At 50.3% G+C, this 16,952-nt stretch overlaps 3 protein-coding genes across 3 annotated transcripts; 2 read left to right on the forward strand and 1 right to left on the reverse strand.

Annotated features, from left to right (window-relative positions):
• Positions 1-2,872: 2,872 nt before the first annotated feature.
• Positions 2,873-4,528, forward strand: PV06_03494 (uncharacterized protein; the record flags this gene model as incomplete). Its single annotated transcript, XM_016404288.1, has 6 exons — positions 2,873-3,136; positions 3,188-3,550; positions 3,604-3,691; positions 3,757-4,348; positions 4,405-4,427; positions 4,515-4,528. 6 exons carry the CDS (start codon positions 2,873-2,875, stop codon positions 4,526-4,528), a joined length of 1,344 nt encoding a protein of 447 aa, XP_016265293.1.
• Positions 4,529-8,509: 3,981 nt separating this feature from the next.
• On the reverse strand, positions 8,510-10,808 carry PV06_03495 (uncharacterized protein). The gene is made up of 2 exons (XM_016404289.1): positions 10,246-10,808; positions 8,510-10,192 (listed from the first exon to the last, which is right to left on the reverse strand). The coding sequence occupies exons 1-2, from the start codon at positions 10,429-10,431 to the stop codon at positions 9,005-9,007; spliced, it is 1,374 nt and encodes a 457-aa protein (XP_016265294.1). The 5' UTR covers positions 10,432-10,808; the 3' UTR covers positions 8,510-9,004.
• Positions 10,809-14,863: 4,055 nt separating this feature from the next.
• On the forward strand, positions 14,864-16,726 carry PV06_03496 (uncharacterized protein; the record flags this gene model as incomplete). The annotated part of the gene is made up of 7 exons (XM_016404290.1): positions 14,864-15,122; positions 15,206-15,347; positions 15,450-15,683; positions 15,743-15,809; positions 15,868-16,006; positions 16,081-16,176; positions 16,253-16,726. 7 exons carry the CDS (start codon positions 14,864-14,866, stop codon positions 16,546-16,548), a joined length of 1,233 nt encoding a protein of 410 aa, XP_016265295.1. The 3' UTR covers positions 16,549-16,726.
• Between the last annotated feature and the right edge of the window lie 226 nt (positions 16,727-16,952).

Genomic DNA, 16,952 nt, shown 5'->3' on the forward strand with positions numbered 1-16,952 from the left:
CTCTTTGGGCCTTGATAGGGTTGAAATCATGGTCGTCTTCTCAATGCATCTCTGCTAGATTGTGTCATGTCTTTTCCTCCACAAAGGAACTCCTGAATGATCGTACTTGACTTTGCCTATCGAGCGACTCCACAAGCATTCTGCGGACTGTTCCAATTCTAAGCCACTCGCACGCTTTATACCACGTATGACAAATGTCCAGTTCTTGATAGTGATTATTCAGCTGATAAGACTGTCCAGTCTTCTCGGTGCCGATCGAGGGAAACCGTTCCGCATGATGACAGAGACATTCGAGCGGCGCTCGAGACATACAGCTCATCTTCTCAAGGGGTTGACTGGTGACTCAAGATGGATTCGGCCATATAACTACCACACAATGAACACTTGCACGAGTACATCATCCACTTTCCCAAAGTTCCGTTCCGAGTTAAGAGTAGCCCAAGTATGGCAATCCCGCAGACATTTCTGGTAGCAGGTGGGACAGGGCGTCAAGGAGGCGCCGTGGTGGATGCGTTGCTCGCAGACGAGACGACGCCAGTAAGTCCCGGAAACATCCACGTCATCACTCGAGATTCCACAGGGGCCACGGCTCATCGTCTCGCCGAACGTGGCGTCAATCTCGTCACAGGGTCGCTTGGGCAACCAGATTCCATCATCGGAGAGCTTCAGAGTCGCGGCGTGGACTTGAAACAAACGGCGGTCTTCATGGCCCAAGCACACGGACCGACCGAGCTCGATGATGCCCGCGCCTTCATCGACGCTTCGGTCGACGCCGGCGTGCTGTACTTTGTCTATTCTTCCGTGGATCGGGGCGGGAAGGACAAGAGCGACCGCGATCCGTCGTATTGCAAGACATTTGCCGACAAATTCCACGTTGAAAAGCACCTCCTCCTGGCGACGACGGCAACGACCAAGACAAAGGCTAGTAATAGGACAGGATTTACTGTCCTCCGACCTGTGTGGTTCGCGGAGAATACCACTTGGGGATTTCCTGGTCGGTTGTGCATGACGGGCTGGCGAGATGTCATGCGCGGGAAGCGTTTGCAGATTGTGGTGGCCAAAGATCTGGGAAGGTGGGCCGTCGAAGCGCTACTACGGCCTGACGCAGCGGGACTTCGAAACACGGCCGTTAGCATCGCGAGCGACGAGTTGAGTTTCCAAGAGGTCGACGACATCTTTCGACGAGAGACGGGACAACCCGTGGGTGTCACATACGGCTGGTTGGCGCGACTGATAATCTGGCTCACACCGGATCTGCGGACAATGTTTGGGTTCATCTCCGAGACAGATTACGGAGCCGATCTAGGTTGGTTGGCAAAGACCGTCGAACCGACAACGTTTCGCCGGTGGATTCAAGGGAAGGTCGAGGCCCATGCAAATGCGTAAGGAAGGGAGTGATTCATGCCTGCCGCCATATTGAGAATCAACCAAGTCCGGAGCCTTGGAGGAAGCCGAAGCTTTTCCTACGGAGAGCAACGGGGCCCTTTTTCAACTATCTACCACGATCCGTAACAAAGACGGGGGGGTTCCAGCAGCAGAGGGCGACCTGATCAAGTCCAAGCTAATTGCTTTCTTCTATTATGCGTCAACCTATGCTTTCTGGCCATGTGGTGAGGGAAATCCCCGTATCACGGACGCTGCAAGTTACAACAAGCTTCTACCAAAGCTTTCGACCTCCGCTCAAATGCAGCAATGGAATGATGCTTCGTCCCGCACAGAGTGCTGCTGGCAAATCACTTTCTTCATCTGTAAAAGGTGCTACCTGGTTGGTCCCCTTTCCAAGGAAGACACCTCTGAATGTCGTCTACGGAAGTAAGGCAGGAACAATGTGCTCACGGTCACAACACAGTCAATGTCAGGAGTGTTTGTTTTTGGTGGTGATGTGAGGTTGTTCTCATCTTGAGTGAAAGTGATGATTGTGCACACCTGGCATATAGTATGCCAACGAGATTCACCCTCTTTTTTTGGTGGCAATCCTCGACGTAGTGATGTCGCTTCGAGTCCGACTACCTTCCATTTTATTACCTCACCGTTGGATCGACCAGAGCAACTAACTTCCTTGTACCGACTCCGGCCTCGCTCCGCCCTCAACGACAGTCTACGAGACCTTACACCTGGTCCATGTGGCATAAATTGGGGCACTTTAGTGATTATTCGGACCAGTCAGTACCAATGATCCCTTAACCCATCGGTGAGATTGCTATGTATCAAGTATATATATCATTGATGATTGTGGTGATGGTGGGGATCCCTTCAACTCGACCATGCCAAACTAGGAAATTTTCGCGGTAACCTTGACCTCAGTACCTGTATTGATAGACACAAACACCATCTTCAGATCGTGGTGTTCGGCCCCTTTTCCCACAAAGTCACAGGGACATGAAGGCTTCTTAGGCTTTGTACCCATGGACGGCCCACAATGTCGGTGATTGTACAGAGTATGTGTCCGTACTTTCGTGATTCACTCCTCCATCGGAGGACGGAAGATCCCCCAACAGTGTATACCGGTACACCGCCCTCTGTACCCTAGCCTAAAATTGCCATGGTGATGAAGATCTAATAATTCTACACAAGGCCACCATGGGTCAGCGAGGATCTTTACTCGGTCAATTTCACGAGGCTTTCTCTTGCAGTACTCTGGGGTCCAATACCAACACCGACGTATTAGTATTCTTCATCGTTTCCTTCTTAGGTATACACTCCGGCGAGTTTGATCGACAGCAAAGAATGATGTTATCGATATTGGCATACTTGGTTGTATATAAAGGGTCGAGATCGTCCTCCTTTGCAAAACAGAGAAGCTTCAAGCCAATCTCCAACGACGAAAAAACTCGACAAGCTCTCTCTGCCTGTTGTTTTCAATATCCCCAACATGAACCTCAAACTGCATCGGCTGGTTCTATTCTTGGCTGCACTTTGCAGCACACCCTCACTGCTCCAAGGGGTCAGTGCGACCACCACCGCCAGTCCCAATTGTACAACACCAACTCACTTCTTCGACCAACTTGTTGACCACGAAAACTCAAGCAACAGAGCGACGTTCCAACAGCAGTATCAAGTAGTGGCGGCTCATTTCAAACCTGGCGGTCCGATCTTGTACTACCAACAGGCAGAGACAAGCCTCTTCGCATGCATGGTTTGGTCCGAGACATCCATGCTCCTGTCCTGAAACTGACAATCAAAACAGGAATGGACCATCCTACCTGAGTGGGCAGCTGAACTTGGAGCTCTGGTCATCACACTCGAACATCGTTTTTTTGGTCTGAGCTATCCTTCCAAGGACCCGGATCCCGTCCGACAGTTCCAGAGTCTGACACTGGAGAATGTCATGCTGGACGCCGTCAACTTCATTGGCCACATCAAGAACACGACGGAAGGGACAAAGGAGAGCAAAGTGCTCGTGATGGGTGGTTCGTATGGAGGCTTTCTCACCACCGTGTTGAAGATGAATCATCCCGACATCTTCTACGGTGCGTTGCCCTTTGCTGCGCCACTACGAAGCATCGGAGCCAACAACCAGAATCCGCAACGGTACAATTGGTTCAAATACGTAGGCCCCAGGCGCGATGCAGTCCTCGCGTGATGCTGCTAACATGTCTTCAGCTGAACCAGGTCTACTGGGATTTGTCTGCCACGGCGGCCGGTAAGATGAAACACGCCTTTGACGTACTGGGACAGCGCGTGCAGGCCGGTATGATGAGGCCCCCGATCCCAAGAGAGAAAAAAAGTCTCTTTTGCTGACGTGGTGACGGAAAGCAAATGATACGAAGAGTCTCGCCAGAGATTTCGGATTGTGCTCGATACCCAACACGACGGCCGAGCTACAAGAGGTCATGGGTGTCATCAACACGGTGCAATACCAGATCCCGCAACTGGGGTTCGTCAGTCCGATTGGAAACCCGACAGGTGCCAACGTCGAGAAGCTGGTCAACCAAACGCTCCTCCTGGATGACCCTGTGAAAGTCATCAATGCGAGTCTCAACATGTGGTTCCCCCCTTCGCTGTATCCTTGCGTCCCGTGGGGAAACGACGAGTCCGTGAATCCCACGCTGCAGCTGGATTCTTTCAACTATCTCCTCTGCAAGTACTTCCCACTGAGCGTGAACGAGATCCCGAATGGAACAATCTACGTACCGACCTCCGTCCAAACGGAATCCGACCCGAACACCTGTATGGGTCTGTTCAACGTCACTCCACCGACACAGGAGTTTGTCGAAAGCAAATACCACATCACACGGGATGAGCTCGTCGAGGCCAAGAGGATCTTGTTCACGTACAATGAGTTCGATCCGACCACCGCGGTCGGCGTCGACCCCTTGCCGCTGAGCCAAGACCGGAACGCTTCCAGGTACATGCTGACTTCGTTGTCTTCGCACGGAGAAGAATCACTTGCGAGTTGTCCAGGGGACCGACCGACCGTGGTGCATGTAAGTTTCTCTCATGACGTTCACCCACCGAGATCAAAAAAAAAGACCACCGAGAATGAATGATGTTCTGACTGGAATCTCCGCTAGGCAAGGAACATTGAGCTGCAGACCTTCAAAGAATGGCTCGGTATGTACTGAGGAGTTGAGTGTCCTCTGACGTGTTGCGGTGGTTGTACAGTTGGGAGGGGTTTTCAATCATTCTTGAAACGGAATCGAATTAAGCAACCCTTTCTTTTTTGGGGGGGGGGAAATACCTAGGTGGCCATCGCCCCGTGCGAGGAGTGACTCGCGGTGATGAGCTAAGGTACCTTGTTTTAACCTACTGTTTGAGTTACCGCAACATGTAAAGCATCATAAGCCACTGGCCGCTTTAATCAAAGACATACTCGGTATGGGTTGATCCAAGCGGTTCTACTCGTAAGCATCCAACTTGCCATGTTGTCTGTCACATGAAAGGTGGAGGAGGGATGAGGACTCGACCGAGGTACCAACTTGCAGTGCACGTTCGTATCGTTTCCAAATACCGTTCGACGTGTAATTTCTGTGAAAGAAAGTCTCGTCATTTGAAACCAAAAATAAGGTGTGGTTCGTACCCTCTTCTTCTACATACGGTCAACAAGCTTACAAGGGACAAGACCAAGAGGCGGGCTGGGAAGATCGTCCCAGCACAGACCATCCCTCTCTTTCTCAGTCGGGTCTCTCCACACAACCCATTCCAACAGGTCGAGAAAGGTGAAACATGCATCATGCAAGGTCGGTTAAAGCATGCAACCAAGGGAGAAAAAAGTCTCTCGATGCAGCTTTACGAGTCCGGGAAGCTCATGACGGGATGAGAGAAAAAGCGGGGAATTTTTGGTCCCTCTCCCTCTCTCTCTCTCTCTCTCTATCTCTTTACAGTACAGATTTGCAGACCTTGACCTACCCTTAAACGATGGTTTGGTGGTTGACATTCCCATGGCATACGTCCCTCACCTTTGTGCGAGTTGAGTTGGTTTCAGTCGGACAGGTCACCAAAAAAAGTCACTCGGTGGGTTTTGTGGCCACCTACGCATCATCATTTCGTTTCACTCATTCATCCATCATCGTCACCATACAACCCATCCCGTCATCATCCATCCGGAGTTGGGACCGTGCCCCGCCCATCAACTGACACGAAAAATACCTCCATCTACATACTAGAGATAAGGGAAATCAATAAAATGAACAAAGAAAAATAATTAAATCGTCCGTTCAACAACCCATTATTGGGTCATCCTCTCCCCCCCGTCACTTATTTCGTTAGGACCGACCGGTCTGTCACGGGAGTGTAAAAAAAAAAGCATAGACTTCCCATCTGCAAAGTGCAAGTTCAATTGACCGTACGAGTAGGAAGTCACGGCTCGAACAAGTGTCTCACAAGAGAGAACGAAAGAGACGAAAAAGAGGCGGAGGTGGACGGATGTACGTGGTGGTATTGTAGCAGTAGTGGCACGAGTAATAAGTACCACCACGACCGATTGTAGGGTCCAAGTCAGATGGCCCTACTATTATTCTCCGAGATATTTACTCGGTACAGTAAACGGGAACGCGGGAGGAAACATCGAAACGATCGGATCGTGACATTTTTCTTTTCCACCAGTGGTTGTATTCTGTTACCCGGCAACGGAGTAAAATCGCGTAAAGTATTCAATTGTACTGTACACGACGTAAGGAGTACTGTTACTGCGAGGAGTGGTTGAGTGGTGAGTGGTGAGTGGTGGAAGGGGAAGGAAATCACTAGCCACAAAGCTGGGAATTTGTGGCACATCGATCTTAGTCTGAGGGACCAGGGTCACCCCCGGTCCACGGTTTACCAGGATCATAACGAGTAGGGTAAGAGTCTACTTGTAGATGCAGAGAGGATGATCCATGGAGTGAGGAGGGGGGGAGGGGGGGATCAAGATGGGGCTTTCGGACCACTCTGGAAGCGTGTGTGTCGTCGTCGTCGTCGTTGTACTCTGTACATGGCAAAGTGTAGTCGACTACTCGTAGTGTCACAGAAAGAGGATCCATGTTTACCCTTTCAAAGGAAAAGAGGGGTCGATTGCGTTTGTTCGGCTCGACTCTGCTTCTCTCTCGCGCTCTCTCTCTCTCTCACACACACACACACACACACACACACGCACGCACAATCTGTCTTTCTCAACAAAAGAGAGAAAAGAGGCTTGCCCGTCGACAGCAGCTGACGTTGCAGTAGTGCATGTTTTTAGGCCTCACGGGAAGGTCCATCTCAACGCGGAGTCGGAGTTACTAAAAACTACGATTCAAATGCCATCAACCTATGACCTTCTTCTTTGCCTTCCCGTTCGTATTCCTTTTTGACCAACCCTTGACCAGTACGAGTAGCCGAACCAATCCGACGATCCGACCAACCACCCAAATAGACGTCATCTCTCGTGATTATCACGAGCCAGAGCACAACTGGAGTTGCTGTACATACTAGAGGCGAACTAACATCTCACGCACTTGCGAGTTCACCCTACTGTACTCCGTCAAGTGTCCACACTTTATTCGTACACATGTCTCAGTATGCACACTCCTCTTTGAAAAAGACATGTGGGAACACCTCTGGAGGAGTATAACTGGCTCTTGCCCGGAGTCTCACCGTCACCGGTGTACAAAACATCACCATCACGTGCAAGGAAAATTGTGGTCGGTTTCCGGGGTACCGAGTTTTACGCATAAATCCGTTACTGTAAGTTGATTAGAAGTACCCGTCGAAAGATTGTCGATGTCGTCCGAGGTTATTAGTGTCCTGGTACTGTAGACGAGAGTAGGCTGGTACCCTGGGTGTTGACGCAGGAGTAGCAACAGCCTATTAATGATGATGGTCAAGCTACTCCCTGCGAGTGCTAGATGTAAAAACCCGACCTCGGTCTCGTTCTCGTCTTTCTTCTCTCCGCACTCGCTTCAGCTTTGTACGGAGTATTCTAGTTGGAAAAGCTTTTCCCACTCGGCGCAGTGCTTGTAAAGAAGGCGTCGACGCTAAAAAAAAAATGCTCAAAGGACTTTGTCACACGCCCCCCATCACAATGTGAACTTTTTTCTTCTTTCGGGCTCGATGCTGTTTTGCGACCGGGACAAGTCAAATGGGCAAATACAAGTACCTTTTTGAGATCAGCCGCATCGACCGGACAACTTGTTGGCTTGTGCTCGGAGCACCCTCCCCCCAAATCGATTTTGGCACGAGGCTCGTATTGTACTCCGGACAGACACACCTTGCGCCATGACCATCTTTCAATGACGCATAGAAGAAGTTGGGGCCGCCGGGCGGACTGCAAGCGCCACATTCGTTCAAAAAAGCCGTTTCCGTCTTGCCATGTTCCAGATCTTTCAAGTCTTTTTGACAGCTTTGACTCGACTTTTTGGCATGGACCGGGCCCCGATACGTCTCCAAGGCTCTTTTCGAGGGTATTTTTGAATTTCTCACTAGTAAGTACTCGTACGGGTACAAGGCAAGGTGAACCGGAGAGTTTCGCGGATATTCTGCCGGGTTCCCCCTTGTAGACTTTCTCGAGAGAAGACAAAAGACAAATCTGGCCATGGAATGAAATAATGATCTTCGTTCGCATCTCATTCACAGAGAAAGAAAAGTCCGAAGTCCGATTCAATAAAGCCAAAAAAAAAACGTTGTCATGTGTTGTCGATATCGAGACCCTTATTCTTTTCCCATTATTAGTTTAAGGTTCAATCACGTCGAATGTCCTTGTCGTCACACTTGTCGAATGGCAAAGAGAAAGCATTCTTTGGGGAGGATCTTACTCCCCGTACAGTAACGTACTACTTGGGTCTTGTGTTGCCGAGTTGACGCTTGTTCTCGTAATGCCCTTTTGGTTTCGTTCTCGTGCATGAGTCCGGCGTCTACGCCAAGGACAACCAAATCGCACCATGGAGGGGGGACCGAAAAAATGCGGGGGGGAGGAGGGGGGGGGAAAACAAGTCGACGGAGCCCGGAGGAAATGCCAATGATGAGGCCAATGCCCAAAGCTCCCACCACCTTACTCCGTTAAACAAAAAAAGGACAATTAGTTACCCCAGACTGGCCGTCCAAAGACTTAGTGTGTTGATCATCGTAGGGGGCGTGGCCTGGCGAGATGAAAAACATTCCGTGATCACTGTACGTTTTACGGACAAATGTAAAGAAATTCGCTTTTGAGGGGGGGATGATGACGAGGAAGACATGTCATTAGCTATTAAGTCCATCCATGGGCCAGATCATCCTGGTCTCCATTGGCACGGGGGCCGGCAAAGACAGTGAGCTCTTCAAAAAGCACTGAATATCTGAGCCGCAAAATAATTACACCGATGCAATTTTCCAACCGATGCGTCCCCATCCCTCCCTCCCCCAAATTAAAAAGCAACTTTGGCTTAGTCTGTTTGTCCATCCAATATATGCAGGCGCTATGCATGCATTACAGCAAATTCGGGTTTTTCATTTTCCCAACATGATTCATTAAATGAGCGTAAGGGTAGGTTGTGTGTGTGTCTTCGTCTTGATCGGAAAAAAGAATGTGTGGGTGTGTGTAGATGTGTCTCGTATGACGTAGTTAGGAGCTAGATCATAGGAGGGCCATGGCACCAGCGAGACCGGCGACAACGGCAAGGCTGCCAGAGAGACCTTCACGGTTGGCAGCGCCGGTGTATGTGGCAGGAGCAGCACCAGTGTTGGAGGCCGCCTCCACAGTAGCGGTAGGTGCTTGAGGTTGTCCATCAGAGATTTGTGAGACAGGGGCTCCGGTGGGAGCTTGAGGCTGCCCGTCAGAGATCTGGGACACTGGAGCCCCGGTAGGAGCTTGTGGTTGACCATCTGAAATCTGAGATACGGGAGCCCCGGTAGGAGCTTGAGGCTGGCCATCGGAGATTTGGCTGACTGGTGCTCCGGTTGGTGCCTGAGGTTGACCGTCTGAGATCTGGGAGACAGGAGCTCCTGTGGGGGCCTGGGGCTGACCATCCGAGATCTGAGAGACGGGAGCACCAGTTGGAGCTTGTGGCTGTCCGTCGGAAATCTGAGAGACAGGGGCACCGGTAGGAGCTTGTGGTTGACCATCAGAGATCTGGCTGACAGGTGCGCCAGTAGGAGCCTGAGGCTGGCCGTCAGAAATCTGGCTCACAGGAGCACCAGTTGGTGCCTGTGGCTGTCCATCTGAGATCTGGCTGACAGGGGCGCCAGTGGGAGCCTGGGGCTGACCATCAGAGATTTGGGAAACGGGAGCACCAGTGGGGGCCTGAGGTTGACCGTCAGAGATCTGGCTAACCGGTGCACCAGTAGGTGCCTGGGGCTGGCCATCGGAGATCTGTGAGACTGGTGCACCGGTGGTTGCCTGTGGCTGACCATCTGAGATCTGAGTGACAGGAACGCCGGTGGTCGCCTGGGGCTGTCCATCGGAGACTTGAGAGACAGGAGGAGCGGGGGCGGGAGTGGCCTGAGGCTGTCCATCGGCGGCCTGCGTGGCAGGAGCAGAGGAACCAGACATGGCGTAGATGTAGATGGCGTTGCAGGTGTTGGCCCAGTTCTTGTTGTACAAGTTGTAGAAGCTACCACTGAGGCATTGATACCACAATGCATCTCCTCCCAGTGCGAGACTGTAGTTCGAGCAGACGGAGAAGCCTTTGGTGTAGATGGCACCGTTCTGAGGAGGGTCGTCGAACTGGAACTGGTAATTTGAGGCGATGTAGCCAGTGCGGCCAGCCTGGTCTTTGAGAACGCCATCGGCGAGTGTGAGTGTGAGGACACCATCCTTTTGACGCTAAAATTCATCAATAAGAGCCCAAAGGCACCAGCCACTAAGAATTGGCTTACCTTCTCGAGGTCTCTCTTGCCTGAAGAAGTGACGTTCACAACGGTGATCTCAAAGGTACCGGGCCATGTTGACTGACATCCAGCCGGAGCAGACGCCTCTGGAGCGATGGCAGAGGTGACGCCCTGAGGCATGGGGTTGGCAAAGGCCACTGCAGCCAGAGCCGCGAGAGCGAGTGTTCGTTGCATGGTCGGGGATGGCTTTTCAGCTTCCTTATCCTGCTGTTCGCCTCAATATCAAATTCAGATCTCGACGACCGTAGAGCGGAGCGAAGGTTAGCAGACAGCCGATTAAAACGAAAGATCAGTGTCTGTTCAAGGATACAACGAATTGAGGATGCGTGTTCGAGGAAGAGTAAGAGAGGAGCTTCCCTGAATGTGCAGCCGGGCGGAGTTTTGTAGTTCCAGAGAAGTGGTGGTGTCATGATTCCGCTGCGGTGAAGCTCCATTTTGCCTCACCTACGACTCATTCGGTTAAGACCTACCTGCATTGGAGAGAATCACACCTACGCGAACCCGTGATAGACATCTTGCCTGTCCGTAGTAGCCTGGGTGGTGGAGGAGCCGAAGGATGCATGTCAAAACTCGAAGCTTGCTAGATGGATCTTGCTCAGTTGTTCGTTACAGATGAAATGACAATACATCATGATTACACGCTATTCTACTTCGGATTTGACAATCACGTGTAGAGGATGAGAGACTCTCTCGCCGTTTTAGTTCGTTTTAGTTGCACGTGATGCTCCATCGGATCAATGAAAATCCGACGGCAAGCCAACAACACCAAAGAAAGTTCAGCAATTGAACATTTCATTTCATCCCACGCCAACAAACAATACCTAGGTACTGCCCAGCTTGCTACCTAGGCATCATAAAATGATACCTGGATATCTTCACAAGGAGTGAAGGCTTGATTATAGCTGTGCTATGTATTTCCCTGGATGAACGAGTCTTCACCAAGATTTGCTGAGCATTGATGGTCTTTTGAAGCTGGGACGGGAACAATCACATAAAACACACGAGACTTGACTACACTAATCCTTCAGACTTAGGAATGCCGCTTCAAGGACAACGGCCTTGTGCCCCCTTCCTGAAGCCTCAACCATACTTAGGTGGCCCTGTGATGAAAGAAAGACGGGAAGCTGTCGTTCTTTTCCCTCCTGGAGGTGATTCTTCACACCCTGACCCCTTTTTCCTTGTTAACATGATCATTCCCATTCCCCATTTACCGTCACCAAGGAAACAGCCCCCCACGGAGCCCATACTGCCCGTTCATTGCTCGAGACACCATAGCGAGACACCGCCTGTGTACATGTCGCCGAGTCAACCCCTCTCCCTGTGCCCAGTGGTCGACACCGCGCAAGGGGGAACACCGTTTGTTGATTGGTGTGCCATTGGGATCGACATTTACCTACTTGTTCACCCGAGGTACTCACTAGCGGCCGAAGCGAGGATGTTCTTGTTCCAAAAACAAAGAATTTTCTTCTAGGTAGGTTAAATCTCGACTTGTACTCCGTATTGTGGAATTGTTTGTCAAGGGTTTCAAGGAATGATACCTACCTAGCCTATAAGTAGGTAGTAAGCAACGACAAGAGGAGTCTAGATTGATTCAAGCACAAAACGTTGGAAAATTGAGACGTGCAAAAATAATTTTGGTAATAATCACAAAGAGTAATCAAAGATTACGTGTAAATCTTGTACATATATACCATATACTGCAACATGAAATCTATTCATCTATCAAAAAAAACACAACAGAACAAGACCAGACACAACATCACAATCAATCAATTCAAACATTGCCCATCATAACCACTAGTTTCGGAAACCCATCAAAAGCAAATCGTTTGACCGACAATGTCCAGACCAAAAGTCACGCACCCATCACAAACAAAGTTGTGTGGATCAGTTTATCCATTTTGATTTCTTCCGGAGAAAAACAAAGGGCGACAGAGCTCTGAACGCCTGCGTCTTCTGGCCGAGTCTGGAAACTTGATCAAAGTTGTCTTACCTTCTCCTTCAAAGGAGTTTTGTGTTGTCAATGCCCGCCAAATCCGTTCCCTTCACGAGTGTAGCTTTGCATCGATCCTCGTGGGGAAGAACTTTCTTTAGTGGTATGCGTCCAGTGCCGCGCAGAGCTTTGGTAGTCTCGTCTTGACGGCCCATTCGAGAATATTCCTGACCGCACGGAATAGTGCCAGGAGGCCCTCAACATGGATCAGTGGATAAATTTCCAGTGTGTTTACGTGGAAACGGTACGGACCTCCTCTCTTGGCCGGTACCTCCACCCAGTGCAAGTTGACCCGGGCGGAAGCAAATTCGATCGTGATTGAGAAATAGTGAGGTTCTCCCCGCTCGAACACCCTCAGACCAAGACCGCACTGCTCCATCAGACGAAGATTCCCATTCAAGGCGATGGCCCCAGAATTTGCAGCCTGCTTCTTGGCGCTGAAGTGAGTTCCACGGTTTGCTTCTGCTTTGAATTCGAATGTCAAGAAGGGGAATACCGTCTTTCCGTCGGGGATGGCGTAATTTTGCTTGGGATTGTTCTTGTCGCACACGGATCCTAGGGTGAATTGCTGGGTCAACGTGAAGGCCTCGAGGGAGAATCCGAAGGTAACATCAGGTTTGGGCCTGGAAAGTGACGGAAGGGACGACGACAGCGGTTCGAATTCCTTGAGAAGTGGAATCGGTACGCAGTTGAACCACAATTGGTTCGGTCGAGCTCGCAACTTCGGGTCGAGTGTTGCCCCTATGCCCAAAACCTGAAGCGATGGAAGGAGCAGCGTAACGAGCATACTCTCGTTTTCACCTTCTTCTCTTATCAGCAACTGCCGCAGATTCTCCAGCGCTGTGTGGTCGATGTCACCCGAAGTTGGCACGCCTGATATTATCTGCCTTGCTCTGCCCTCCAACCCTTTTGGAGGCGGCACTTTCCCGATCACGATATTGCGATAGTGTAGTGCAAGCGCATCAACAGAAGCGGTGGTCTTTGTTCCCGACTCTTCCGCTGTTGACTCGATGTCAGTCGGGATGGATGAGGGTGCTTTGCGGGGCATATCTATCACCGTTCCGTGCAGACTCGTCGAAGATTTGCGTGGAATGTGGATATTGTCCAGCCAATGTTGAATATACTGGTCCTGCCTCGAAGATCTAATCGCTCCCTTGGTATGTTTTGGTGGGTTCTGCTTCCGAATATCGTCCTGTAGGGACGTGCCGAGTTCTTCCTCTTCGCAATGTGCTCGTTTGGCTATGCTGTATATATTAGCACGCCTGAGTGTTATTGACACATCGATAGACTTAGTCTGACTTACTGCCTTGGAAGTCTCCTGTCCGCGGTGGGAGTGATGATGAAGATGATGTAGTACTTCGCTTCTTTTGTGCAGGTGGCACCCCTATGCCTCTTCGTTTATCAGTGACTTGTAGTGATACTGTTGGTAGTCCGCTTTGCAGTCTAGAGCTTCTGCGAACACGCCCTCCAGGTCTGTCAGCTGGACTTCGTGGGTTTCTGGTTGCTGTGATATAGTAAGTCAACTCAAAGGACAAGAAGATCAACTATGGTCACGAAATGAAAGAGGCAGAGACTGACAGGCCTTATGTATCCTTCGACCCGTCCGTTGGAGGTCAGGTTTGTGGCCGTCTGGCATTGAATCTATGTCTCGCTCTGCAGAACCTGCGCCCATGGTGAGAGAAATCAAACGCTAGAAGTGTCAGTAATGCTGCGCCAGGTCTCCAAAGTTCTTTTGTTGATGTTGCAGGGTTAAACAAAGACAGACGACACAAGTCTGATGACGACTAGTTAATTCAAGATTTGCTGAGAAGCATTTTTCATGTTCAATAAAGACAGGCAGAAACACATGATCTGAGAAAGACCAGACACTGACATAAATAGAAAATGATATGGGGAGTTGTGTGAGTTGTTGTTGTTGGAATGTAAGGTGGACGAGACAATTGAATACCTCATATTTCGCTGGCTAATAACAGGGAGTTCGCGACAACAACGCTAATGTTAGTGGAATGCGGAGGATCTGGTCTTATCGATTGTAAAGCATGAGCCCACAGAAAGGGTGGTCTTGACTGTGACAGAATCTAGGGCAAGCAGATGAAAGGCATTACCACGACAGCATGTATTCAAACGAACAACAGAATGTTGCAACATTTTGGTGGAAATAGCACTGGCTGTCTTCTGAGGAGCAAAAGAGAAACAGAGTGTGATAAAGCAGGTCTGTTTTTAAATCAAAAGAGATGAACCGTGGGAATAGGGGTGTCTTCCACGTGACATTGACCTTGTCGGCGGGACTTGTCCGTACTTGGCGGAACGGAAACGAGCGTGCATGAAGCCATAGTACTCGACCGCTGGTAGATGGATCGGATATGTACGCTCTACACGTGCCACGATGAGTTTACTGTGTCAGCTATATCCTCCCTTATCATCGGAGACACCTACTGTACTAGCAATTGGCAGTGGTGAAGAAGTGTGGAGGATGGATATATCTCAGTCACCCGCCGACCATGACCAGTTCCCAACATGATTCTCTTGATCTTTGATACTTGATCGAACCCCCTGTGTGAAAATCGTGAGACGGCCTCTTCATTAATCTGTTCCTCGGGAGCTCCGCCCAGAATGCTTGCTTACACGACTCTCATCTTCTTCTTCGCCTTGACATGGTCGCAAACTGTGCTAGGGGCCGACAAGTCTCATCGAGAGGCAGGGCTCAATAATGACACGGATAGGACCACACGGTGGAAGGGAGGATACAGTTTCCAGGGGATCCAGACCTTTGCTCACTTGCCTCACAGCCTGTGTCTTATCGAGCAGGATGCAGAATTCGATCTCGCAATAATCGGGGTTCCCTTCGATACATCGGTCGCCTATCGTCCAGGTGTGTGCCGCTATGTGGTCCAAGATAGTTTTCATACATTGCAAGTCCATGATCCCTGACAGAATAATCTGATGATCCCAAAGGTGCACGATTTGGACCCAAAGCCATCCGTGGAGCAAGTCAGCGTCAAATCCCAGCTCGAGGGTTCAACCATGCCCAAGGTCTGAATCCATATCAAAATTGGGCGACGATTATTGATTGCGGGGACATTCCTGTCACACCGTTGTAAGTCGCCCTCGCGAGGTATTACCACCACGATGGACGCGGAAAGGAACCACACTGCTACCGTCTAGCTTGAATTCTGACCAGTTGAAAACAACAAACCAGTGACAACGCCGTGGCATTCGAGCAGATGACGGAAGCATATCGAGACCTCCTCCGGCGACCAGCCAAGACGCAACCAAAGACGGCCACTCCCAAGAATCTGGGCAAGGATGGAATCTACCATCCACGACTGGTGACGCTGGGTGGGGACCATTCCGTGGCGCTACCTGCTCTGAGGGCTCTTCACGAGATCTACGGTCCGATCAGCGTTCTGCACTTTGACTCTCACCTCGACACGTATGTCATCTCGGATCAGAAGGAGCTTATTATTTGTTTTGACCTAATGAGCCTGATAGTTGGAATCCATCTTCGTTGGCAGGAGCGTGGGCTTCAGAACAGTCGAATTACAATCATGGGTCCATGGTCGGTATCACCTTGAGAGATGAAATCGGCGTCATATCGTGCTGATCACCCGGTGTAGTTCTGGATTGCTCATAATGAGGGTCTCATTGCCAACGAGGGCAACATCCATGCCGGGTTACGAACACGCATTTTCGGCAACGACTACGGCGACTATGCTGAAGACGCCAAGCAGAATTTCCAGTATATCGAGACCGAAGGTATGTACAGGCAACCATGGAGTACTGAAAAGTTCAAGTGGCTTCTACTGACAACCGTGGTATGTACCATGTAGACCTCGACATTGTCGGCATTGACGGCGTGGTGAACCGCATCAGAGAGGTAGTAGGCGATAGACTGGTCTACGTCAGCATTGATATTGATGTGCTTGGTGAGTCCCGACGAACTTGCTCACGTCACTTTTCTGTGCTTATTACTAATCGAATGTTCGCTTTGTCTCGCAACAGAACCAGGCCTCGCTCCGGGGACAGGATGTCCAGAGCCGGGAGGCTGGACCACGAGAGAACTCAAAGCCATGTTGCGGGGTTTGCATCAGTTGAACATCGTCGGTGCAGATGTTGTCGAGGTGGCACCGCCATACGATGACTCTGGGGAGTCTACGGCGTGGGCGGCAGCGGATCTGGCATATGAGCTTCTTGGTTTGATGGTTGGACACACACCATATCCCGTGGAGGGGTATGTTGCGAGGAAAAAGTTTGCACCCAAATGGTATGAAGGATCCGGTCGCAAGGATGAGCTTTAAGTGTCATGCCTTATATTTTGGTATTGGAATTCGGTGCTACGATGCGGGAGGCGAGGGTTGACCTGAATCCCGTCGAGTTCCTTCTCCCTCTCCTGGCTACACATGGACACGTTTTTGGGGCCTTTCGAGGCTCGCAGGACGCATCGTCTTGGGCTTCATATTACGGAAAAGAGAGTCAATAGCCAACCGATCTTTAGCATATAGTCAACAGCGATATACTTTGAAGGAAATTGCCTTTTATTCATGTGTTTTTGCTCTTTTGTCTAGTGAATTTGGCCATCCACCACATAGCCATGTGGATACAACCTTAGGCATTTTGAGGAGGATTCGAGGAATATGAGGTCCCGTCGTCGGGACTCGGATGAAATGTCGTGTCGTTCGCAATGGGATTCGAACCCGGCGTG

This window comes from Exophiala oligosperma (assembly GCF_000835515.1).
Source record: "Exophiala oligosperma strain CBS 72588 unplaced genomic scaffold supercont1.3, whole genome shotgun sequence".
Classification (NCBI taxonomy): domain Eukaryota; kingdom Fungi; phylum Ascomycota; class Eurotiomycetes; order Chaetothyriales; family Herpotrichiellaceae; genus Exophiala; species Exophiala oligosperma.

Coding starts and splice junctions, on each gene's coding strand:
- PV06_03495 (XM_016404289.1), bottom strand. CDS start 10,431: ATGCAACGAACACTCGCTCTCGCGGCTCTGGCTGCAGTGGCCTTTGCC. Junction 10,193..10,245: donor GCAAGAGAGACCTCGAGAAG/GTAAGCCAATTC, acceptor GATGAATTTTAG/CGTCAAAAGGATGGTGTCCT.